Consider the following 27914-nt stretch of genomic DNA (forward strand, 5'->3'; position numbering starts at 1 on the left):
GTATACATTTTAATTAGGAAATGTAGTGGACTAAAAGTAAAACTTGGCTGAAATATAAAAACTCAAGTAAAGTACAGATACTCCCCAAAGAATACTTAGTATTGTAACGAAGTATTATTACTTTATTACATTACACCACTGGAGCAAGCTTATTGGCTGCATATGCAACATGAACCAATCAGCTTGTGCCAAGTAGTTAACACTGTGGATATCATCAGTTTGGGTTAAGGACCAACAGCCTGCACCAGCTATAGAGTTGATGACAGAACTTGGTATATGAATTGTATTTCTAGATTTTTTTGTCATGTCTGTAATTTTCATTTGCTACGTATCTTAGAACAGCTGCATGAAATCAATTTTATTTTACTTTTATTTTGTCAGTGTTAGAAACTCCAACAGTCTTCCTTAATTTAATAGATGCCTCACTTATTTTTGTTAAATTGCTGAGATTTTCATGACACTAAATTTTCCTCATCCAATTGAGTCAAAAATAGATTATATTCATTGTAGGCTATGAGCCTTATCATAAACCTGGCGCAATGCGATTGCAATTGCTAGTTTCAGCCTGACACGGTTAGCATTTTCACGTCCAGCACCACATTGTTTAAATAGCAATACACTCGCGCTCATCTTTTCACCCATGGGCGTGCAGGTCTGAAAACGAGGTGTGTTCAGTTTCTTTGTTGGCTCAATGCTTTTCTTAGGCAACTGAAAATGACTGCCCTTGACTAAAAAAAACCTGCTCTAAAGTCTATGGTGCAGTATTTTATTTGTTATTTAAAGGGTGCGTTAGTAATACGCATCTATAGTTGGGGCAAATTCGGCCGTGTAAATAGCGAATCCGCCATTGTTCAAGCACTGGATTTTAAAGGGAATTGGAGATGAGACTCTGATTGGTTTATTGCACGTTATGCCCAAAACACACCCATGACTCATTAAGAGACAAGGTACAACCCTTTTGGACCGATCATTTTTTCAGTCATTAAACTAGCATAAGAGGATTCAGACCATGCACTTAGATCGCTAAAATAGGGCCCAACAGCTGATTGTAGATTGAAAAGAATGCATCACGAACGTGCAGACACTGCATGTATAAGCTTATTCTGTTGTGTGACACCACATTCATTTGCACTAACACCTTTTTTTCTCAACAAAAAGTGTTTTCAAACTAATTTTTGAGACATTTGAAGTATCAATGTAGAACGGAAAAAGATTGTTTCAACGTTTGAGAAATGCTTTCAACAAATGGCATTTCCATCAGCTATATCACTAAACATTTTGAATCCTCGGATTGAAACCTGGCTAGTGAGGATGACGGAGATGATGATGACGATGATGATGAATATTATAAACATAAACAAACGAGTTTCTCACAGGCTGATTTCATCAGCAGTTGGTAGCAGCTCAGTTCTGTCCTTTTCTGTCTCTCTTTAATTCTTGATAGTTGACCTTTTAACTTCTTTATAAATGTGTCTCAAATTCACTCTCTTAAATCCCGCTCTTCTTCATTTTCATCCTCTTGTTTTCTCTCCTCTTTCTCTTTCTGCCTCCTCTGTGTCCAAATGGCTACATCATCGAAAGCTCCAGCAGCAGCAGCAGATCCAACAATGGCTCCAACAGCAGCTGTAACACCAGGAACTCCAGCAAGAGCAGCACCAACAAGGGCAGCAACAATAGCTCCAGCACAGACAGCAGTCACAATTAAAACACTGCGAAAAGAATTCAGTTGTGGTTTTCTCCTCCCTTCCTCTCTCTGTCTCAACTCCTCATCTCTCAGTGCCCTCTCTATTTCCTCTTGTTTAAATCTGTGAGCATCTTCATACATCTGACTTCTGTAGTGTCCTCCTCCATTCTGTTCTATCATTGTGTTAGACTTCTGCTGTAGATCATAGGCCTGTTTTCTGTTATTCTGATCTTTATTGTTGAAGATGTGATATCTGCCTCCACACTGATCAACTAGACGTCTTAATGAATTGTTTTTCTCAATGGCTTGCTCCATGGATTCTCCTCTCAGCAGATCTCCATGAGTGAAGAGAATGATGGAGTATTTTAACACTCCCTCTCCAAACATGGTTTCAATCATCTGAGGAATCTTCTGCTCCTGTTCAGTGATTTTCATATTCACATTAAACACAATGAGAAAAGCGTGCGGTCCAGGACTGGATAAATACACACTTCTGGCTATCTCCGTCATTAACTGCTTTGGATTCATCTCTGTGCCAAAGAATGGAGGAGTATCAACTACAGACACTTTCCTGCCTGAAACTGTGGCATGCTTCTCTGTACATTCACGGGTTACTGCATTTGAGCCACGAGTAGATTTGAACACGTTCTGTCCCAGTATTGTGTTTCCAGCTGCACTCTTGCCGACACCTCTTCTACCCAGCAGCACAATCCTTCTGAATGAGTGACTGTCAGCAGAGATGTCTTGGATATTGACTGGAATACTTTGCCAAGGATTTTTGGAAACTGTATGAAAAAAAATTAAACAGATTATAAACATTCATGTATTTCACTTTGGCATGTATGTCTTTGCGTAATAGACCTTTATCACAGTCTGCATGTCATCACATCCGGCTCCGATTAGTAGTGTAAAGGAATTTCTTCATGCATCATGGACAGGCGGCAGAAAATTAATCTAGTTTCTTCAAAACATCAATATTTTATATATATACATCAGATAAAGGAGTTTGGTGTCTATAGAATATGTATATGCTGAATTTGACAAAAAAAGTAAATTGCTACAATTCCCTGCTATATGCACAGCCATTAATAGAGACTGCAGAAGAGTTTTTTTTTTTTTTTTAATTATTATTATTTATTTTTATGCTACTATTTGAACGCAGAAGTATGATAAAGGCCTATTACTACTTTAACATACTACAGTTTCTATACAGTAAATAGCAGTGTATGCAGATGAAAGAGGCAATATCACTAATGCTTAAACAACTTTTGTTTGTTGTATCTTTACATATTTTCTTATGTTTAGGCCACTCTTTTTATTGATGCTAAAACATTTCTTAAAAGTTATCATACTGGGAAACCCCATACTGGGGATACTGGATACTGGATACTGTCAGAAAGCGATTGCCTCCTTGCCTTGTGAACCCTCCCTCAGATCTAGGTATAATAGACTCACATCTCTGTAAGGCCCTCTGGAAAACTTTAGTTATCAGAGATTTCACTTGGTCACTTGGAACTTTTGTCTTGTTGTTGAACACGTGGAATCTGCCCTCATATTTCTGAGTAAGATTCTTCAAGAATTCTGTCTCATTAATGACTTTATTTATGGTCTTGTTTTCTTTATACAGCTGATCTACTCTGGTGAAGAGAATCCAGGTGTTTTCAACGCGTTTTTCTTCCAGCAGCTCCTCAATCTTTTCCACGATTTTCTGGTCTTCTTGAGTGAATCTGTCTCCTTGGAGAACCAGCAGAAACACACACAGGCCTGATGTACAGTTCTGGAGGACCTCTTTATATTGCCCAAGTTCTTCCTCACTCTCTGTACCAGAAAATCCTGGTGTGTCATAAACAATGACTGCAAATCCACAAACTTCACCAACTTCTGCAGCAATTTCTCGAGTGACAGATTTGTAGCTTTTCATTAAACTAAAAGCTTCTCGTCCCAGTATTGTGTTTCCCGTTGAACTTTTTCCAGCTCCTGTTCTTCCCAGCATGACCAAATGTAAGCACACTTTCGGCAGTAAGTTTGTTCCCTCTGTTTTTATTCCACCACCTAGGAATAAATAACATTAACATAGTGTAAGACAAAATAGAACAGTTTGGGTGCATGTATGTATTCTGCCCTACAAAGGCAAAAGACCTTAACTCGCTAGAGTGTGAAACTGAGAAAAACGACTTCTTTTAAACGAGTTTTTTAATTGTCCTGCCTAATTAATTATAGGTAGTACACTGGAAATTTAACAATTAGATGTTTTGGTAAAGAAAATTTTCTACATTAAAAATAGTGAGCTCAAACTTGATTTTTGATTATTTTGAAGTTAAGGAACTCTTTGCATTGTCTGCAAAATGTGAGAAGTCACACCAAGGCAAAAGGCAGTAACTTCCACATTATCAATATTTGGTTGCTAATCACCATTTACAAAATTGTTATATTAACCCCTGTATAAAATCTAGTGATCATGGGCTGTCTCATATATTGCATATAGCAATGTGACTGTATTAAAGGTTTTTTTTTTATTTATTTTTTTTATCGTAACAAGCAGACTAAAAGTTAAACATGAGTGGATACCAATTCATTTTCTATGCTCAGTAACGGATCCTATGTCTATGTTCCCCTTTCTTTGGGTTTGTGGACTCTTATTTTGAAATGTTCTTGTTCCCCATTGTATCTGTGTTCCCTTGTTCCTTTGCCCATCTTGTTAGTTTCTGTAGTAATTGATTAGCTCCTCCCTCCTCGTTACCTCATTAACCTGTCAGTATATAACTCAGTCTCACACCACCATACCATGCCGAGTATTGTTTAGCCCATGTTGTCTTGCCTTTGTGTTTTGTTTTGGATTGTTTACCTGGTTTTGATTCTTGCTTTCGTATTTTTGGATTTACCCTTTGGATTACCCTGTCTGGATATTGTTCGCTCATCGAAGACCCACGCTTGCACATGGATCCGCACGTCTCACGTCTCGTCGGCTCAAACGTTACAAAAAGGGCTCAGGAAATCACTCTGGATTCCTCACATCCAAGTTTTACCCCCTTTTTGAACTTTTGCCATCTGGCCGGCGCTTCAGAGCCGCAAACACCAGGACAGTCAGGCATAAACAGTTTCTTCCCCCAGGCAATCTACCTCATGAACAGTTAAATGTTCCCCACTTATGCAATAAATTATATTTATTTGTTACCCCTCCATCCTAGTACATCCCTGCATCTCACTCTATTCTATTCCATTATCATCTATAGCACAACTGTTCATACAATTTGTTTTTTTTACAATTTATTTTGTTTTATTTTTCTTTTTTTATTTTTTTTTTTTATTTTTTTTGTTTTTTTTGTTTTTTTGTATGTGTTGTCACTAAAACAAATTCCTTGTATGTGCAAGCATACTTGGCATTAAAGCTCATTCTGATTCTGATCTCCGATGATGTCATCACCATGGATTGATTTTATCGGGTTACAAGAAAAGGTAGGATATGGATTTAATTGCGAACTGTTATTAGGCTACTGATTTTATATTGGTCATGCTAGATACAGTATTCAAGGTCCACACACATCCAAGTAGAAGTGATAGCCTGATGAATAATCTGCATTACAAAAAAAAAAATCTTTAAAGGTTATTCATGATTACATATTGTTGCCAAGGTATCTTGTCTTTACAGTGCTTTGTTATATGGAGCTGTTTGGAAGATCGTGATCTATCTAATTCGTTTGTCTACGCCATAATTAAAATGTGGCAGACTTTAATGGACAGTAAAACAAAGGCAGAACACCGCATGACTCCAAACCGGCACCGTAACTTCATATTTATGCTTGGCTAAACAAAGCAAACGCATGACCAGAAGGAGCGGAAGCGGTCGACTGTGGCATAATAAAAGCTCTTTGTCTTTTATTAGCAATTGCTTCAGTAGCCTCGTATCGCTTCTACGGTTTTCCGCCTCACCCTTCTTCATACTATGACTTTAATAACTCTTTACTACATTAGCTCATCCATGAACATGATTTCTGCCCGAGTCCAGTCAGATTGCTTTGGCTGTGGGGATGAAGATGACAACTCCCATGATTCCACACACAGTCACAGTGTCATCTAACTACGCCTTTGTTTGTTTTGAATACGCACCCTCTAGCGGTAAAAATAACATATTGCACCTTTAATAGCCAAAATTGTTTATGGCAAAACTGTAAATTATCCCTTATATATTCACCTCTTTAAATATTCCTCTTATTGACTTGGAATTGCATCTTGACTCTAACTAGAAGTTATGATTGGGTGCTGGGCAGGCAAAGAGCAGGCAAGGGCGCGGATCCAAATGCAGCAGTTTATTCAAAGGCTAATCCAAGAACATTAAAATATGAAAACATAAAACAAACAAACAAACAAAAAAAAAAAACATTAAAATATGTCAGATAAAAACACTGAACTTGACAGAAAAAAAGAATACAAACGTCTCAAAACTTGTTTACAGTTTGGGTCTCTTGATCTTTGGTACAACTGGTATAGTTGTACATTTTTATTTATTTATTTATTTATTTATTTATTCCTTTTTTAATGAAATAAAAAATTTTTCTTGACAGTAAGAGAACATATCCCTCTGTAATCTCTGTATCAGTCAGTCAGTCTCTTAATTCTTAATCTAAGTCATTAAACTACCAGAGTGAAGATTTGATCTTATTATTTTAAAATAAATTACACAGGACAGCACACTTCACTTTTTTTTTTTTTTTTTTTTTTTTTTTTTTTTACAAAATGTGTCCACCGATTTTAAAGGGACATATCATGAAAATCTTTTTTTGTTTAAGTGCTATAATTGGGTCCCCAGTGCATCTACCAACCCAAAAAACGTGAAAAAGAACAACTCAGTATCTTTGTTTTGGTAAGTGTTTTTCTGTAAGCATGTGCAAAAATCTGCCAATCAGATTTCGCACCCCTACTGAAATAGAAAGGCGATCTTATTATAATATTACCACCCCCTGGGTCTCGACTTCTACCCCCTCCGAGTACCTCTTCCAAGCCGGGGCAGGCACTCATTGCCCAGCTTGGGCAAGCGGCTCTTAACACCCTGTGATGTATCTCCCGATCTGGGGAGAAGGCTATCGATATGCAGAGGGTGATGGTCAAACGTAGGGTGACCAAACGTGCCATTTTTCTAGGACAAGTCCTTGCCAGGATTTCTATATTGCCTAAAATATCCACGTTTTGACAGCAGACCAATTGTTGTATGACAAAGTACCGTGAGAACTCTAGAGAGCAGATGGCTTCTTGTGCTTTTGAATCGTTCTCACGGTACTTTGATGGCCAGGACGTGTCCTGGGAAAATGGCACGTTTGGCCACTCTAGCCAGACGGACACTTCTAGCTGTACATACCACACAAATTTGGTGGAGATCTACCATGGGGTTTGCAAGATATGAGCCAAAACATCCATGAGTCGTCCCGGCGGCCATTTTGAACTGGGCTCAAGGGGTAATTTGTGAATTTCTCAGCGGCAGAGCCATCATCTGAGCTGAAGCCGATCGGAGCACCCCTACTATTTAAACAAACTGTACCGAGCTGAAACATACAGTGGAAAAGTGCCAAAAGCAGCAGGTGGTGGCAGCCTAGAGTGTCAGGCTGTAATTGGATGGTATGGTTGTGGAGTCTGAATGTTGACTGCTGGACAGTGAAAGTGTCGTGATGGCAATGGGGAAGTGACCACCTCAGCTGAAGCTCTCTGTTCAGATTTCAGGCTTTGAAGCTCATGACAAAGCACAGCATTCTGCTGACACATCTCTCGGAATGCTGAGATTATCATTAATTTGTCTCCTTGCTGGCAGAACAGGGATTTCTATTTTGGCATAAGACATATCTGTAGCAGCCTGCTCATTCAGCTAGAACAGGGGTAGGTAAGGTCGGTCCTAGAGAGCACCTGTCCTGCAAAATTTAGCTCCAACCCTAAAAAAAAAAAAAAAAAAAAAAACCTGTAGCGTTTGTAATGCTGCAGAACTTGATGAGCCTGTTCAGGTGTGTTTGATTAGCACTGGAGCTGAACTCTGCAGGACTTTAGCTCTCTAGGACCGAACTCGCCTACCCCTGGGCTAGAAGGAACATGGACAAAAAATATGGTGCTAGAAACCCTTTCTCATCTGGTTTGGAAAGGTTGAACAGCTTGCAGCTTTGTCCAGTTAAAATGATGACGTCTCAAACCAGGAGTTGTTCCAACTACATGTATTATGCTTTATTGAGCAAATTAAACAGAATTATAAAGTATCCTGTCAGCAAATTATTGCTTCATTCTTTCAGCATGTCATGTCCCAGTCGTCAAACCCCTCCTATTATATGAGGACTCAACAACGGAATAGACTAGAAAGTTCACCAATGTAGTAAGTTAGAAAGTTCACTAGTACAACTAACCTGAATACTGACTATAACAGTCACCTCTAAATAACAATGAAATACAAACAGACTTCTAATAAAACTAGGCCTTTTTACAAATTTAATCAAGTACTTACCATGAAATCATTAAGAGCAACAGTCATTGCTTTAGTAGAATTAAATTCATCACTGAAGAAACTTTTAGCACGCTAATTTACGTTTTGATGTTAATCAAACCTTACCTTTTTCTTGTAGCTTTCTCCTCTCTTCTTCTCTCCGTCTCTGCTCTTCTTCCTCTTGTCTGAATCTGTGAGCATCTTCAAACATCTGATTACTGTAGTGTCCTCCTCCATTCTGCTCTATCATTCTGTCAATCTTCTGCAGTAGATCATTCACCTGCTCTCTGTTATTCTCATTTATATTGTTGAAGACGTGATATCTGCCTCCACACTGATCAACTAGATCTCTTAATTTACAGTTCTGCTTAATGAAGCTCTCTATGGGTTTATCTATCCGATCTCCATGAGTGAAGAGAATGATGGAGTATTTTAACACTCCCTCACCAAACATCGTCTCAATCTTCTGAGGAATCTGCTGCTCCATTTCAGTGAATCTCATAATCACAGGAAACACAATGAGAAAAGCGTGTGGTCCAGGACTGGATAAATAAACACATCTCTTTACCTCTATAGTTAACTCCTCGGTTTTTATCTGTGCATGAAAGAATCCAGGAGTATCAACAACAGACACAGATCTGCCTGAAACAGTGGTGTGTTTCTCTGAGGATTTACGGGTTACTGATCTCTTTCCCCTCTCAGATCTGAACTCTCTCTGTCCCAGTATTGTGTTTCCAGCTGCACTTTTCCCAGCACCACTTTTACCCAGAAGAACAATCCGTCTGGTTGAGAGACTGTAGAGAGGAATTCCTTGCAGTGGTTTGTTTGCCACTGAAAGAAAAGGAAACAGATCACACAATCACTTATTTGATTCCTACGTGTATTTTACATGCTTTGCTAACTTACTATAAAACTAACTTCAGCTAACACAGAGGAAATAATGGGGACTGTATGTCCCAAAGCTTGCCTACTATTGTTACGCACTCAAAATTAAATGCCAGTATGGGGCAATGATCATTTCAGCCCAACTTCATTAAGATATGTTTGCAATGTGTAAACTGTATAAATTCAATAAATGTATGAAAAACAAAAAAAGAAGCTGCGCAGAATGAGAAAGCAGAATGCTCTCAAATTGCTCTTGTGGTACTTTGATGGCAGACATAACAGTCACATGGCACTGGCACCGTCTCATGTAAACACAATTACTCGCTTGCATGCACTGCTTCAAATCAGATGGCAGTTATTCTGTGCTGTGTTGCATCAAGTTGAAACACAACTAATGTCGGAACTCCAACATGCATATAATAAACAGGAGGTTATAAAGTTTTGGTCATAGTTAATGGGTAATAGTTATATTTACAGTTATCTTTCTTGGTGTGAACAGCCCTTAAAGAATCTAGATATCCATTACGGCATTAAAACAGTTTAGTCCAATTTGATGGATGTATTCAAAAGTTCCTCTACAGACCATTAAAGCTTCTGCATAAATAATAATAAGAATTAATGTAATATTCAATTTAATAATAAAAATCATAAAAAAAAAAAAAAACTTTTACCCACACTTTTTAGATGAACTGATAAAAAAATAATTAACTTAAGGCAGTTAATTTGATCTTTGGCTCATTGTCTCACCTGGTCTTGGTTCATCAGGAATCTTCAGGTGATGGCCTCCGTTCTCCTCCAGCATCTTCTCGATGCTCTCCAGAAGTTTCTGCACCTCTGATTGATCTCCATTCTTCTGTAGATGATGGTGTGGACATCTGCAGGTCTGCTGGAGAGACTCAACGGCTCTGCTGACATTGTCAGAGTCTTCATTGCTTGCATACTCCTGCTCCTCATGCATGAAGACAATAATCACATACTCAGATGCACCTGCACCAAAAACGATGTTAATGAGCTTGAGAGCTTCTTTCTCCAGATCTGTAAATGTCCCAGGCTTAAGGACCAGAAGTAGTGCATGAGGTCCAGGGTAAGCCAAATCAAAGAATCTTTCCATGTCTTGCTTCTCAGGACAGTGAATGGGATCAAGCAGGTCAGGAGTGTTGATCACCATTACACATCTCTCCAGCACCATCCCATCATGCCACTCAAACAAATTCCAGTGGGACGGCGACTCTGAGAACACCTTTTTTCCCAGTATTGTGTTCCCACAGAAGGCTTTAACATCTGCGTTTGACCCCAGCAGAACTATTCTCAGCTCATCTTTGCCCAAAAACACTGAAATAACACAAACAGGTTTTGTGTAAGTTAATAGTAATGTTACAGTTCCTAGGGGTGTATTGGTACACAAAAATGACATTTTAGTACTGTACATTGCTTTCTTTCTTATTAAATGATGGTTTACTGAAAAATCTTGTCTGTCTTAGAATAAAAGAAAAGTCTGTCAATAATGTAGTATTGTAATTGGGGGGAGGAGATTTGAATTGCTTACATTTTTGGATGCAAATGTTAGCAAAATATTGTGGGATATAATTTGAATTACTGCACTGCCATTATAATCCACTCTGTCTATCTGATGCACATGCATGTGTTAGAATTAATTCAGTGAAGTCTGTTACTGTAAGTTAATCGCTGCTGAGAAGAATGGTCAAATTCTTCTCCGTAAAGGTCAAATTCTGGATTCGTTATGAATTCAGTAACAAAAAATTGCATGGTCAAAAAGCATTACAACATATTTTTGTGTCTGTGAATGCTCATTGGCTCTTGTCTGCTTCGTCACAGATTGCGACGTGTCATGTTTCAGTCACTGTACATTTGAAATGGGAAATGCGCACCTTCACTGAAAGAAGCCAATTAATATTTTCATCAATTAATCACTTATATTTTGCTCTGCACATCATACAAAACATTTATATACCGCCAGAAAGGATCGCGACTGCAACTCATCGTCATTTGAACTACTTTTGGTACCGCTTTTGACATTTTCACAATAAATAAATTTATTTGACTATGCTTCTCTGTCTGTTATGCTTTTCTTCACAACTGTACGTAGATTTAAGAAATGTTTATGGGTAGATTTAGCGGTAGAAGTAGGATTATCGGCTCAAAATATTGTTTTAATGCTATATTGTTACTAAAATGGTCATTTTCCTACACATTTCTGACAGTACATTTTATTCTTTTAATATTCTGCATAAAATGGGTATGTTTAGGTTTGTGGGAGAGTTAAGGAATCTGACATTTATCTACATAATGGTAAAAGGAAAATGATACAATACAATACGTCCACATTGAACGTTTCCGCATCTATCCAAACGTACAAAAAACATTTTGTGTCTTTGAAAGTTACATATTAATACCTACGTATATAATAACAATGAGACACACACCTGGAGCAGTGCAGCAATTGGGGGTTGGGTGCCTTGCTCAAGGGCACCTCAGGTGGCTGTTCATTCACTCCCCTCACTTACATTTCCTGCTGGTACTGAGACTCTAACCCTGACCTTCGGGTTACAAGTCAGACTCTTTAACCATTGGGCCACGACTGCTCAAGGGTAGAGTAGGGCACACCAGATAGCTTTATGATTTAGTATAAACTGCTTCATATAAAGCACATCTTGCACTCAATACATCTTGGATCATGCACTTATCCAACAACAACTCAGTTTTTGTCTATTATTTTTCAGATTTGCTTGCAACATTAAAGAGCAGGTCATATCAGGTTTACATCAGGTTTAAATGCATCTAAGGTCAGAAAACATTGTAATTTTCTCAGAATATACATTTAATATTAGAGTCATTTGCCAATGATTAGGAAATGATTCGTTTCAAGCAAGTTCTTAGCAAGCCCCTCCCTTCCTCAAGCCTACTCTGCTCTGATTGGTCAGCTGGCCAAACCTGTTTGTGATTGGCACAAAGATGAGTCCTTGAGCCAGTTAGCCAGCGCTACCGCTACCATTGACAAAGCACCTTTACATAAAACAATAATATGGTCAATCCGTTCTTATAATGACATAAAATACAAAAACACTTATGCAAGCGAATCGTGCCCACAGCTAAAGTTTAGCTGCTAAACTGTGAACAATAGGTGGATACGTTAGCCCAGTGCTAACGTGACTAACTGATTAAACAATACAGTTTGTAAACCAAAATAAGTCTACTGTAATGTTTGAAGAAGGACAGACAAAAGACGCTTGGTCTTAACTTTTAATCAGAACGCAGAACAGTTGTATCACAGGAGCACCAGCCGAAATCACTCATCTCTCCCGCATTAACCCTGTAACTGCCAGTGCAGCACAATAAACAATTTCACAATTATTATAAAGTCTGTGTGCTACACTACATTCTTTATTATTAAACAAAGTAATTAGAACAACGTCAGTCTACAATAATTGACATATTCTTAGGTTCACTGCGATTTTTTTTTTTTTTAGAACTACTTCAGTAAGACAGTAATATCATGCTTTACCTGGAAACCTAAAGCTGCACTAGGTATACATCACTTATTGGCACAAAAAACTGATATTTTGAGCACTCAATTGAAAATGTACACCTAACGTATCAATCATACTACTTACAGGTCGTGGTTCAGAGAGCTTGTAAATCCAAATTAAGAAGATTAGAAGCCAACAAAGATAAAAGCCCAGATTAGAGAAGCAGTTCTTGATAAAATGACAAGCACAAAACAAAAGGTTTGAATTGTATTTCTGTGGTATCCTTGAACACTGCGTCTTCTCAACATGATGTAAACGCACTAATAGCAAAAGTGTTTGTGGGCAGATCAGACTCTGTTCGTATTTCGCGGGCAGGCGGGGATTATGTAAATGTATTACCCAGTGACGTACACTGGTAACAGGCAAAAGAGTCGAAAATATAATGACTCGTTACGGCGATTCAGAACCGACTCTCTCTTTTGAGAGACAATATCTTTATTTATCATGCACTTTTTTGATTAACAACTTTGCAGATTATTTTCATTTAAGGATAGCTATGTTATAAACTGCAAAAGAGAGATTTTTCAAAAACCCATATGACCTGCTCTTTAAAGTATATTGATATAAATAATATTGTCCCATTCTAAGAAGGAAGCTCAGAGTTTACAATTACATTCCACACACAAGTTCCATATGTGCATTGGTTAAAACAACACTTTTTTTCATTCGGTACATATATGTACCAAATATGTGTACCATTATATGATATGTGATATGTGATTTTCACAATCTGATGTAATTCACTGAATTAACGCAGTGCTTTGAGACACAAACACAGTAATGATTGAAACTGGTAACATGACTACTGCATTTAGACTCCTCTTAAAAGAAAGAAACTAAATATGCAGTACATGCATAACCAAAGAACCCAGTTTTACAGTTAAACCCAGAGTATGTCTTGTATAAATTTGCTTAGTCTTTAAAATGAGTAGCAGCAGTTCAGTTAACGTCACATCTTTAAGTTCTCTTTATTTAAATGCAAATCTTACTTTCTGGAGGTTCACGTTTGCTTCCTCTTCTATGGAATGAACTGTCCTGATCTTCTTCTGTTAAAATAAACAAACAAATATTATCATTACACAGAATGATGTTTTGAAGAAATATATTACCTCAACATGAACTGTCCATTATTGCAAGCCTTATAAACAATATGCACTTTCAAAGAACTGCTGTATATAAAAAAAAATAAATAGACTCACCAGGTTGCGAGGATGGTCCACTGCCGTCTGCCATCTTCACACAACTGTAATTTTTGTACAGTGAAGCACTTCAGATGATAGGAAACAATCTGTGTTTCAGCCGTTTTTGCATTACTGTAAGTCTCTATGTTCGTGTTAAATCAAAAGGTTTATGAACTCAGAAACAAGTTGAACAAGTTTGTGTTCAAGTCCGTGTTTGCCATACATTCCATGCAACGTATGATGCTATCAGTGCAGTGTGATCTGATCTGATGTCTGTCTGTATTATATCTAGACAGCAGGGTAAAGTGCAGTGGCTTTTAATTGTAATCTTCTCTGGTTAATTAAACTTCATCACTCAGGTGATATAAGGAGTGTCAACTCAAGAAACACTATTCACATATAATTCTGATAAAAGCTAGTTTGTGATTTTTCTAAACTCCTAAATTGTGCATAAGACTTTAAACCTTTGCAGCAGTCATCTCTCCTCTTGCTCTGACAGCCAATGCAGAAGTGTGAAGACCGAGTCCCTATCCAGCACCCGAGAAGAAATGTTATTCAAACCTTTGCAATAATGTAATATAATCACAAGGGACACGTTTGAACAAGTTTGAACTGTTCAGGAATTTTCCAAAACAGGTTACTTTAACACCATATCTTACTTACTTTAAAGGCACAAATGTAAGATGCATTAGAATATCCAGAGAAAAAAAATAAAAAAAACTTGCACAGTGTTATATATTTTGTACAACTGCGTACTTACCTTATGTTACCAAGAATTTGTAAATTCTGAAAAATTCAAAAATGAATTATGGACCATGGTATGCAGACTTTGGGACAAAAGGAGAAATAAAATAAGGATCAATATCAGTGTGGAGTTTTTGAGATGCCAAGAGCTTCGCAACAAAATTAAACTTGACAGAGACACTGCTCTTGCGTGTGCTTTATTAGACAGGTGATCAAATTTACATAAAATGATTCAATGTTATATAGCTCAACACGATGAAATGTTAGAATATCATCATGATATTCTAATGTTGATCTAGCTTATTGCTAGTCTCATACAGCCAACATGGCCACCGGAAGTTATGTGCTTTGGATGGGTTTGCTCCTGAACTGGACCGCCCACCCTGGCAGCACAGAGTTTGTTTGACTTGTCTCCTTGAGCCCCACACGATCCAAGTCTCAGCCCCTCGAGCTGCATAGAGCTCAAGGAGCCCGTCCAAATGCCATAATCCCTGTGTTGATAGCCGTTAAACCTATTAAAATGCTTTAAAAAGCACATGGCTCCACAGAGCCATCACTTTACAGTGTCGCAATGACCTTCTTTTGTCAGTGCCTCACTCGTCTAATAAGTGTGTAGACGACATGAAGCTGCCAAAGTTAGATGCGCTGAAAACAGATGAGCACTCTTTGAATGGGTTCCTATAGAGACCGGAACAGAAGAGCATCCAATCGGAAGTTAGAATTCGTAATGGAGGCACTCATCGTTTACTCAGGAAAAAGGTCTATACAGTTAAAAACACATTACAATGGTGAACACTTAGAATATGCTCATGTCATGAATAATGTATGAAAAGACATCTGGAAATGTTCGTGATATAGCTAATTGTGTTTCATTTAAGTCCAGTAAAATGTATGGTTCAGATGGTCCAGTTCAGATGGTACAGTCTTTGCCCGGCTTTATGGCAGCCCATAGGAAAGAAATCAAAAGTAAGATCTCTTTATCATCTCAAATATTTCTCCTAGAGAGAAATGAGGTTACTTTGAGATTGAATGGAGATTTTTGCTTGAGTCTCCTGCTTCTCAAACTTGTCTCCTGAGACAAAAAAACTTGAACACACTCAAAATGGTCTCCTTTAAAGCTTTAAAAGAGATCTCTACAACATCACACACTGTGCTCAGATATTTCTCCTTAGCTAGAGACCCTGGATTTCTCACATTTGTTTCCCTCAAAATTTTAAACAAGATCCCAACAACATCACACTCTGTGCTCAGATATTTCTCCTTACCTAACAGATACTGGATCTCTCACATGTGTCTCTTTTAACCTTTATGCAGTCTTCGTTTGGTGTGTACACTTATAGTCTTTGAGGTCTCTAGAACAAAATAATTACTAAAAATAAAAATTTGACTGTATCTTAATGTTTTTACTCCACATTTGTGCAGTTTTTGGAGGATTTATTATATTTTTTTATTTTTATTTATATAAATAATAATAAAAAAAGATACATTTTAATGTAAAATTCACTTTATATAAGACCCACATTTCTAACTTTCATTCATGAGGATAACGTGGATATTTTGATGTGTTTTAAAAATGAAACAAATATCACTTTTACCACTAGATGGCTGCAGAGCTCCCTTCTTTGCTATTTGATGAAGGTTTTGTTTTTGTTTTTTGTTTTTTTGTTTCTCAGTTGGATTCATATCTAAATATTTTCAAATCGTATTGTTTCATGTAGACAGTGTTTGATTGCACAATGATTTAACAGAGGAAACCATAGCCTATATTTACATACATGCAAAAATGGGCTGTACAAGACAAAATTTTAATGCTAAACAAAGGATAAAAATAAATAATTAAATAAAAAACACTGGTACACTAGTGTTACTTCTGTTTTAAAAAAAGACATTGCTCTTATACTAAACATTTTGCACTTGTAAATCCTTTCTAGTGTGTTTGAAAATGTGGTGTATAATATGCTGTAGATTGAAGATAAATTTAAACATTTCAACAAGTAGCCCTTGATATTCTGAAATGTTAATGCTATTTAAACAATAGTTTAAGTATTTACAATATTAGTAAAAGTTTAACGTTTCTCCTAAAATAAAACTGAAGACATCTTAAGACAAAGCTGATATCTCAATAAGACCTATAAGAGAATCACCCTTAGTATCCTGAGCATAGATTAAACCTCTGTCAGAACTGTAGTCTTATGGGCAGTGCATCGATGTGAAGGCATAACTGCACCTCAGACAACATGAGATCGAATCCCAGCTAAAGGTACTTTCCTGCTTCTGTTCAGTTCTCACCTGTACAATTGTTTCCTGTGTCTACTCCTACTGTCCTGACCATTAAAGGTGAAATTTTAGGAGAAACATCTGAAATGCTGTTGATACTTAAATGAGAGATATATGAGAATAGGCTTGTTTGAGATGCGCCTTGCCTTGCCTGAAATGTAGGCGAGAGTAGGCGGCTGCTGTAAGGGGAGGGGTCAAAAAAGACCTTTGAAGTCGGACACTTCCTGAATCTCGCTGTTTTGTCGCCTGCAAACGTCAGCAATGAAGGAGATCGCGTTCACGTTTTTTATCGCAGACGCAGTGGATGTAATCCAAATACCACAGTTTTGTCATCATTTGCATCAATTTCTTTGTTCTGCTGAACACAAAGGAATTAAGAAGAATGTTTGCAAACAAGCAGGTTTCTGCCACCATTTCACGTCCGTAGTATTTTTCCATACTATGCAAGTCAAAGCTGTTTTGTAGCAAACATTCTTCAGAATTTCTTCCCTTGTTTTAAGCCAGACCCTGATACTTCTCAGATGAAACCACACAAAGATGAGGCATAATGGTTAAACAGTCCATTTAGATATGTATGTGTGCATGTATATTTGTAATGGATTGATTTATTAATTCACACAAACATACAATAGAATAAAGTGAAAATTACAAGGAAGAATTCTAATTAAGAGAAAAATAAAATAAACCCATGTCCTAATTCTTAACTTCACTAGGTGTGTTTTGTTTTTGTTTAGTTCACATGTAAATATAAATAAATAAATAAATAAATGGGTAATCTAATTCTTAGAATAAAGAGAAAATGTATCAGTTGACATTCTCAGCCAATGAGCAGGAAGCTGTGTCGTCAGTCAGTCGTTTCCCATCATGCTTTTGAATAGCGCAGTCGGTGGAGAGCAACTGCGCTCGACTGCTCAATCCGACACAGCCGCCGCGAGAGTTTTTTGGCATACGTCAGCATGACATCAGAGCAAGGCGGATGTAACTCGGACACTTTTCTAACCGGCATGCATCTCGCGGTGATCACCGGTGATCGGTTCTGCGCAGGTTTTGCTCATCTCAAACAAGCCTAATCTCATCTATGTCTCCTCCCAGCAGGCACACAACTTCATATGACGTTAATATTAGGTTATATTTAGGTCACGATGTCAGTTACCAAAATTCAATGTCAAGCCAACGTCTAATGACAACGTTAAATTGACCTCCAAGACCAACATCAGCTGACGTTGATATTTTGTTGTTTTTAGGTTGTGTTAAAAAGTAACCAAACTCCAACGTCGGGCCAACGTCTCAAGCCAACGTCATATTGACGTTAAATACTGATATTAAGTCATCAGGTATGGCAACCATAACCCAACGTTATCTATACGTCATTATGGCAATGTCGAAACAATGTCAAATTATAACATCATTTGACTTTGATCTTTAATTAGTTTTTAGGTTGTGGCATTAGCTAACCAAAATCCAATGTCGAGCCAATGTCTCAAGCTAACGTCACATTGACATCAAATACTGATATTTAGTCGTCAGGTATGGCAACCAAAATCCATTGTCTTCTAGACGTCACTATGGTATCGTCCACACAATGTCAAATTATAACATAATTTGATGTTGAGCTGTAGTTAGTTTTTAGGTTGTGGCATTAACTAACCAAAATCCAACGTCGAGACAATGTCTCAAGCCAACATCACATTGACATCAAATACTGATATTTAGTCGTCAGGTATGGCAACCAAAATCCAATGTCTTCAAGACGTCATAATGGTAATGTCCAAACAATGTCAAATTATAACATCATTTGACTTTGATCTTTAGTTAGTTTTTAGCTTGTGGCATTAACTAACCAAAATCCAACATCTCAAGCCAACGTCATATTGATGTCAAATACTGATATTTAGACATCAGGTATTGCGACCAAAACCCAATGTCTCTTTACCATCATGTTGGTAATGTCCAGTCAAATTCCAAAATCATTAGACATTACATCTTGTGTTGGTTTTAGGTTGTAGTATTAACCAACTGAAATTCAAACTTAAGCCAACATCTGAAGCCAATGTCAAATTATATGTCAAACGCTGACATTTAGTCATCAAGTAAAGTTTTCAATTGAAAAAAAATATATATATATATATATATATATATATATATATAAATATATATATATATCAACTTCAAGTCAATGTCTCAAGCCAACATCAATTTACAAATGAGGAGGGTGGACATAACCCATGTCAATTTAGTGTACTTTTGTTCATAAGATTATATGGAAGTTTATGTTCGTTTATGAAAGGTGTTTGTTCATCAAATCAAATCAAAAATAAAATAAAGCCCGCTCAGATTTATAATGAGGTTGTTGTATAAATATTACATTTGTAATTGTGGACAGCCTCACCTTTCAGGTAATGATTTTGGAGGCAGCATTTAGCACAAAGGAACTTCACAAAAATAATTGCGGACCGAATTCTGATTGAGTTCAGCACTCGAGGGAATTGGATGCGCTTTGCTGCGCTCATTGTGATGCATTCGCGAGACTCTGAGGGCTTGTGAGTATTTCACCATTTACCCGAGTTTGTAGCAACATTTGCATGAGTGCGTCCGCCTCTCGTGGGAATAGCAATGCATACGCGAAAGCAGTTCTTGCTCGTGCTTGATTTCTGTGGTAATCTAGCGAGTGGGCGGAGCGTGTTTAGCTCCCGCGGGAGCTAAATGCATGCTACGCGTTGCATCGCGGTGAGAACATGGAAAGGATCTGATGGGAAATTTCTCCCTATCAGTCTTTTTTTTTTGTTTATGCTGCACTCCGGCTTAAGAGAAAACCTTGCACAGCAAGCACTAGCAAAACGTTTAGAGGATGTGTGCATCCATGTCATCATTATTTGATACCGGATGACACACACACAATCTCTGCGTTGTTTGTTTGGGCTAAGAGAATGCACACAACGTCCTTGAGGGGGCAATTTGTGTGCATTTGTGAGCGTTTTATATATAAATAAATAAAAAAAAACTCCGCTCCCGGTTGTCTCTCTTTTCGAGGAAAGAGGGGCAGACATCTGCTTCCCGTGAGCTGTTGGAGGTTATGGATCATGCCGCGGCGAGGTTGTCTCGATGAGCGTTATCTTTCTGGCCATATCTCCATACAGAGATCAAGTAGAAATGGAGGAGGCCATTTTTCTTGCGCATCCGTCGATTCTAGCATACGAGTATGCAATATCGAGGTGCTGCGCAGAAACGGTTCTGGATGAGGTAGCTGAGTGAACATCCAGGTCTGAGCCCGAACAACATAGGGGTCCTGTTCCATCTCGGTCTGAGGATCAGAGACTGGCACAGAAGGCTAGTGTCGCGGCTCGCGCTCCTCCCCCACCTGCGGGTAGGTGTAGGAGGAATCGCTGGTCAAAGGAAGATAGGCAAAGGGAGGTGATCTAGACAAGGCGTCATCACTTCGTCCGGATCAGACTGACACTTGAGTATCTACTCGTTCCCTTTGGGGGTTTTTACATCTTCCCTTATCTTCCCCTTCCTAATTCCCCTATAAACCACCAGCTCTCCACCTGACCGAGGTTAGGTGGGAACTTCCTGCATTATGGTCTCCTCTTGAGCGGGGCTCCAGCGCGGGAACCAGGGTGGGTGAGTATGATCCATTCTATATATACTTTTATATATGTATTAAATTGCTGGTGGTTATGTGTGTGAGTTTTCTTTGCAGTGCTCAATCACAGTGTTTTCTAAACACTCGTCGGCATGATAGCCCTGATTCCGGCTTCATGCTTCCGGTATCAGATGGCCAGATCATAGGTTTCTGAGGGAGCCTTCTTGATCATCAGGCCCGGCACGGCACTGCAAGGAACTTCCTGGATGTCCGGCCAGGTCACCCTGAGTGGCTTCCTGGTCACTTGGATATCCCTTCTTGCTGACGCATCGAGCGGGAAGTGGAGGTGGCAGTTGCGAGAATCTTCTTGTATATGCTGTCTCAGGTGATACTCCCCTCGCCAGAGGTTTGTAAATTTGAGCCTGCCTCTCCCGTGCGGTTTGGCACCTCTGCGATGCTTAGGAACCTTTAGGTACACACGCTAAGCTCTGTGTACTTTCTGAAAACCATATGGTGGTGAGTGTGCACATTGAACACTTTGCACACTTTCTAAATTCCACATAAGTGGTAAGTGTGCACGCAAGACTCTGCGCACTCTCTGAAATCCTGTACGGTAAGGGTTACGCGCTCAGCTTCATTCCCTTTCCTTGAGTTGGTTAGACCTTGGTTCCTTGGGCTCCACTCAGCGAGTGTATCTTTATTTATACACTTCAAGCATCGCTTCCCTCAACATGAGGGGCTATTTGGGCGGTTCTCGTGGTAGTTTAGCAGCACTCCCCTTTACTATGAGTGCGCTACTCTCTTTCTGAATTCGGAATTCTCCTCTCACGTGAGATTGAGTTCTCTGTTTTTCCTCCAAAGCGCTCCAGCATTATTACCACAGATCGAGTTGATGACTCTCAAACATATTGTTTTGGGATGCACCATTCCATCTATGAGCTGCTCTATCAGAATGCCATGAGAACCCCCTCCTTAGAACAGTATTTAAAATCCATGTTATGGTAAGTGTGCACGTGAACTCTTTGTGCACTTTCTGAAATCCACACTGTGGTAAGTTTTGTGTGGTATGGTGAGGGCTTCGCGCGGTTGCTTTGTGCCCTTTCTTGAGTTGGTAAAAGCCCCGTTCATTTTGGGCGCCACTCCACCTATGTATCCTCGGATACCTATCTAAACAGGGTGTTGCTTCTGGAGATCTGTTGAGACAGCTCCTTCAGCAAGCTTTTGCGAGAGCAAGCGGTAGCCCCTGTGTGACAGGCAAGACTTAGTATAAAATGCTAGATTCTTTGCCGTACTCCTTTAAAGGAATCTTTCTTGATTCCAAGCCTTCAGCTCTACCCCAGGCCGAGGCCCTAACAGGTAAGTTGGGTATGTAGCCTAGGCCTTTGGCCATAAGGGGTAATGCCACGGACAGCCGTCTAACGTCCCAGGGGCAACTCCCATGGAAGTGGTAGAGTTGGTACTTAGTGTTCGCCATGATTCTGGCCTGCACTCCCCTCAGCATGGTGGCGTGGGTAAACTGTTCCCCATAACGACCCCTAGAGGACGCAGTTCGAAGTTCCCTTGAAAGGGAACGTCTCAGGTTTACGAATGTAACCATGGTTCCCTGAGTAGGGAACGAGACACTGCGTCCTATAGCTACCTGCCATGCTTCGGACTCAAGCTTCAGACGTAAAGTGAATGATGTGTCCTCCCGGTGCCTGTTTTATAGTCGCACCGGTAGTGACAACAGGGGCTGTCGCCGGCCAACTGGTTGGTGTTTTTTCAATGTATGCTTCAGACACGGGTCACGACGAGGTGTTCCCCATAGTGACCCCTAGAGGACGCAGTGTCTCGTTCCCTACTCAGGGAACCATGGTTACATTCGTAACCTGAGACGTTTCCTAGATATGTCTAGGGAAGTCGTGGCCTAATGGTTAGAGAGTCGGACTCCCAATCGAAGGGTTGTGAGTTCGAGTCTCGGGCCGGCAGGAATTGTGGGTGGGGGGAGTGCATGTACAGTTCTCTCTCCACCTTCAATACCATGACTTAGGTGCCCTTGAGCAAGGCATCGAACCCCCAACTGCTCCCCGGGCGCCGCAGCATAAAATGGCTGCCCACTGCTCTGGGTGTGTGTTCATAGTGTGTGTGTGTGTGTGTTCACTGCTCTGTGTGTGTGCACTTCGGATGGGTTAAATGCAGAGCACGAATTCTGAGTATGGGTCACCATACTTGGCTGAATGTCACGTCACTTTCACTTTCACTACACATTTTCCTTGCAATTTTGGTAGATTTTATCTTTTTCAGTGAGGTAAAAAACTATTTAAAATAATTTATAAACCCAACAAAGGAAGGCTTAGAACATCTCCACTTACTGAAACGAATATGATATTTACCCATAAGAATAATCATATTGACTAAATCTGATACCGATGAATCTACATTATCCATATAAAAGAGGATGTGTGGCAAGGTGAGAGTAGGGATATTATCAATCTTAAGTGACAGCCAATTATGTAACTCAGACCAAATACTATTGGCCACGGGGCAAAAGAAGAACATGTGAGCCATCTTACAAAAAACACAAGGGTCTACCTCAAATTTGAATCTTTTTCTAAGAAAATCAGCAACCGGATATGTCTTATAAATTATTTTAAAGTGAGTATCTTTGACTTTTGGGGAAATGGGCCATTTGATGAATTTAAAATGTTTTTTTTTTTTTTTTTTTTTTTTTTTTTTTATGGACAATGCAATCATATTCGTAACCTGTACACATAATCCTCTGTTATAATAATAAAAAAAAAAAACAATTTAGATTTCAAAACATCATTAAACTACAATCATTAATAGCTAAATTTGTTAAAGTTGGTATGGGTCTTATTATTGTATATGACAATGTGCTTTGACTTAACTGTAATAATGGTACAGGTATTGTTTTACAGATCTTGTTATATTCTCTATTCGTACAGTTTAAATTATATTTGTCTATGAAAGCTTTATAATTAAAGAAGTTACCATTATCATCAATAATATCATTCACAAACACAACTCCATTTTCATACCAATCATACCTGAACAATGATTTCCTGTTGATTATAATGACCCTATTGTTCCATAAGGTGGATCCATGAGGAGAAAAGTTATGGGTGAATATTATTTTGCAATATTGGAGAATTTGTTTGTGGAAGTTTGATAATTTAACAGGAATTTTGGTCACCTCAAAATCGCATTGCAAAAGGAAAATCAAGCCCTCCTACTTTTTAAATAGTACTTTGATACCACCCTTATCATACTCTTTAACGAGCTGAGATTTCCTTATATAATGGGTTTTATTTTTCCACAGGAATTGGAAAATAATTGAGTTGATTTTCTTAATATTACTGGAAGAAACATACAGGGAGTGACATGCATAAATTACTTTGGAAATACCTTCTGCTTTAGATATAGTAACTCTACCAAAGACAGTGAGGTCTCTGGTAAGCCAACGACTCAAAGATTTCTTCATATCTATTAATAATTGGAATCTTTTCTGGGAGCGTCCTAGGCTTTTTCGCACTGATGGCCTGCACGCCAGCAGAGTCGGAGCGGAACTCCTCTCGGACAACATCTCCAGGACTCTAAGCTCGATATGACTAGTAAGCCAATTCTCAATGCTATGATGGCTTCTGTTATACCCGCATAAATGATATAAGTACTTGCGTGTCCAAGCTATTAAGACCGTGTCTGTTCCCCAAATAGTGAGGTCAAAATATAAATTTAATGTAAGATCTAGAAAAAATCTTACCGTGATTAAACCAGAAAAATGTAAAGTAAATGAACAAAAACAATTTTTAAAGTTTGGGCTCATAAACATTAGATCACTCACACCCAAAGTAATTATTATAAATTAAATGATCACAGATAATAGTTTTGATGTACTCTGCTTGACTGAAACCTGGCTAAAACCAAATGATTATATTGGTCTAAATGAGTCTACTCCTCCAAACTACTGTTATAAGCATGAGCCCTGTCAGACTGGTCGTGGGGGAGGTGTTGCAACAATGTATAGTGATATTCTCAATGTTACCCAGAAAACAGGATACAGGTTTAAATTATTCGAAATACTACTGCTTAATATTACACTGTCAGATATGCAAAAGAAATCTATTGTATCTCTTGCTCTGGCTACTGTGTATAGACCACCAGGGCCGTATACAGAATTCCTAAAGAATTTGGAGATTTTCTCTCAGACCTGTTGGTTACCGTTGATAAAGCGCAAATTTTCGTAGATTTTAACATTCATGTTGATAATACAAATGATGCATTAGTACTTGCGTTTACTGACTTAATAAACTGTTTTGGAGTAAAGCAAAATGTCACAGAGCCTACTTATTGTTTTAATCATACACTAGATTTAATTATATCGCATGGAATCGATCTTACTGATATAGATATCGTACCTCAAAGTGATGATGTTACTGACCATTTCCTTGTATCGTGCATTCTGCGTATTGATGATATTAACTATATGGCTTTGCGTTATCGTCCAGGCAGAACTGTTGTTCCAGTCGCCAAAGACAGATTCGCAAATAACCTGCCTAAATTTTTTATCTCAACTGCTCTGTGTACCCATAAATACACATGAACTAGACAAAATGACTGGCATTTTGAAAAGGGTTAGAGAAAAACATACTGTGCCATGGTATAACAGTAATACCCACTCTCTCAAGAAAGAAACTCATAGTCTTGAGCGCAAATGGAGAAAAACTAGAAGAGAAAACTTGGAAGTTTTTAGAATTGCGTGGAAAAACAGTATGTCCAGCTATAGACAGGCTCTAAAAACTGCCAGGGCCGAGCATATCCACAAACTCATAGAAAATAACCAAAACAATCCAAGGTTTTTATTTAGCCCAGTTAACAAATAACCAGACGCCAACCGATCTAAATATTCCCTCACAGTTAAATAGTAATGACTTTATGAATTTCTTCACTGATAAAATAGATAACATCAGAAATACAGTAACAAATGTAGATTCTACAGCATCTAATACTTCAGTTTTTTCCATCGCACCCAAAGATAAACTGCAGTGCTTTACAACTATAGGACAGGAAGAGCTAAATAAACTTATTACTGCAACTAAACCAACAACATGTTTATTAGATCCTGTTCCCACTAAATTACTGAAAGAGTTGTTACCTGTAGCAGAAGAACCACTTCTCAATATTATTAACTCGTCGTTATCTTTAGGTCACGTCCCAAAACCATTCAAGCTGGCGGTTATTAAGCCTCTTATTAAGAAACCACAACTAGATCCTAGTGAACTGGCAAATTACAGACCCATTTCAAATCTTCCATTTATGTCTAAAATTTTAGAAAAAAAAATGTGTCTGCTCAATTGTGCTCCTTCCTGCAAAAACATCATCTCTATGAAGAATTTCAGTCGGGTTTTTAGGCCCCATCATAGCACAGAAACTGCACTTGTTAAAACAAATGAGTTGCTTCTTGATGGTTTTAACTACTGTCCGCCTGCTCTCACTTGCTTAGTTTTTACTGGGGAGTTAGTGCAAGTCAAGTCACCATATTTATATACGCTTTACAAATGATCCATCGTTTCTGCTTCTTGCTGTCAGACCATGCATCTGGGCTGGATACATTGCTAGTTTTACTTGATCTTAGTGCTGTGTTCGACACCACAGATCACGACATACTCCTAGATTGATTACAAAACTATACAGGTATTCAAGGGCAGGGTTTAAGATGGTTTAGATCCTACCTGTCCGTTCGCTACCACTTTATTTAAATGGGGAGTCATCTCATTTATCACCAGTAAAATATGGAGTGCCACAAGGATCTGTCCTAGGTCCTCTGCTATTTTCAATATACAAAAAGATTGGATGACCAATAATTTTCTCCTATTAAATTCAGATAAGACAGGGATATTACTTATTGGACCAAAAAACATTACACAGAATCTCGTAGATTACAATTTGCTACTAGACGGATGTACTGTTACTTCCTCTACAGTCAAAAATCTGGGCGTTATATTAGACAGCAACTTGTCTTTTGAAAATAATATTTCCCATGTTACAAAAACAGCATTCTTCCATCTTAGAAACATTGCCAAGCTACGAAACATGTTACCTGTTTCTGATGCAGAAAAGCTAGTTCATGCATTCATGACCTCTAGACTGGACTATTGTAATGCACTGCTAGGTAGTTGTCCTGCATCTTTAAGAATCAAGCTACAGGATGGTTCAAAATGCAGTGGCTAGAATCCTTACCAGGTCAAAAAAATATGATTATATTACCCCAATACTACAGTCTTTGCACTGGCTACCTATTAAGTTCCGTATCAGTTACAAAATAGTATTACTTACTTATAAGGCCCTTAATGGTTTAGCTCCTGCATACCTAACTAATCTTCTACCACGCTACAATCCATCACGCTCCCTAAGGCCACAAAACGCTGGACTTTTGGTAGTACCTAGGATAGCAAAGTCCACTAAAGGAGGTAGAGCTTTTTCGCATTTGGATCCCAAACTCTGGAATAGCCTTCCTGATAATGTTTGGGATTCAGACACACTTTCTCTGTTTAAATCTGGATTATAAACACATCTCTTTGGCCAAGCATCCAAATAATGCATCTCATAATTTTGGACTGCAGTTATATCTGATCAAATGCAAATTATTATTCTTTAGCTTGGGTTAAACTAATTAATTTTACTTGGTTGGAACAGTAGCTACGCTAAATTATGTCTCTATTTGTTTCTCTGTTTTGCCACGGGATTTACATCCCGTGGTAACTAGGATTTACTCAAGCTCCAGTCTGGATCCAGAACACCTGAGAAGAGAGGATGCCAACCCCTCAGAGGACCTCAGATGATGCTAACCCAGAGACAACATACAGAACTACCACATTTTGCTATAAGTTTGAGTACATAATTACTGTTAATAGTGTTAATTGTCTGTTTGTTTACGTCTTTAATTGTTTTTTCCGAACATTTCTGCCGTATGGACATAAACTGACAGTCACCACTGATAAGCTACTACTAAATATTGTAGAAAGTTCATTTTCTGTAAAGTTGCTTTGCAATGATATGTATCATAAAAAACGCTATACAAATAAACTTGAATTGAATTGAATTGATGGATGTCTGAAATATAAAAATAAGGAGAAGCCTTAAACAGGCCCGAGGCCCGGCCCTCATCTGAACTATGATGTGAAAACTGTCCCGAAGCCCGGCCCGAGGGGCATAAAAAAGTCGGGGTGAAATGCAGGGCTCTAGACCAGCCTAAAAGTTAAACGTTTAAAACTTTTTGTCGTCCTAACAACAAACAGCTTTACTCATTCTTATACACAGAGTCTTATACTGTCTATCGGCTGTCTATCGGCTAAAAGACAAAATGGGTGGAAAAACAGTAATAAAGATTAGATATAAACAACATAAAATGCAGACCAGGAGCGAGGTCCTCTAGAGGTGCGAGGCCCTATGTGGTTGCACACTTGGCACAGCCCTTGCAACGGTACTGTGCCCCAGACAGGGTGGGTGGAGGTGGGAAAAAAAGCTGTGAATAAAATTGATGTTAATGTTTTGAAAACTA

At 38.5% G+C, this 27914-nt stretch overlaps 1 protein-coding gene across 1 annotated transcript; it reads right to left on the reverse strand.

The window, feature by feature from the left end:
• Positions 1 to 15: 15 nt before the first annotated feature.
• LOC109080958 (GTPase IMAP family member 8-like) lies at positions 16 to 14393 on the reverse strand. Its single transcript, XM_042748729.1, has 6 exons — positions 13771 to 14393; positions 13561 to 13617; positions 9771 to 10355; positions 8265 to 8969; positions 3140 to 3736; positions 16 to 2469 (listed from the first exon to the last, which is right to left on the reverse strand). The coding sequence occupies exons 1-6, from the start codon at positions 13802 to 13804 to the stop codon at positions 1481 to 1483; spliced, it is 2967 nt and encodes a 988-aa protein (XP_042604663.1). The 5' UTR covers positions 13805 to 14393; the 3' UTR covers positions 16 to 1480.
• Positions 14394 to 27914: the final 13521 nt, after the last annotated feature.

The sequence above is a fragment of the Cyprinus carpio genome, chromosome B22 (genome assembly GCF_018340385.1).
Source record: "Cyprinus carpio isolate SPL01 chromosome B22, ASM1834038v1, whole genome shotgun sequence".
NCBI classification, from domain to species: Eukaryota; Metazoa; Chordata; class Actinopteri; order Cypriniformes; family Cyprinidae; genus Cyprinus; species Cyprinus carpio.

Bases quoted from the DNA above. Each gene is read 5' to 3' on its own strand.
- LOC109080958 (XM_042748729.1), bottom strand. From the start codon at position 13,804: ATGGCAGACGGCAGTGGACCATCCTCGCAACCTG. The intron at 3,737-8,264 runs GTAAGGTTTGAT...ATTTATTCCTAG, and splicing joins GAGAAAGCTACAAGAAAAAG to GTGGTGGAATAAAAACAGAG. The intron at 2,470-3,139 runs GTGAGTCTATTA...TTTTTCATACAG, and splicing joins CCAGAGGGCCTTACAGAGAT to TTTCCAAAAATCCTTGGCAA.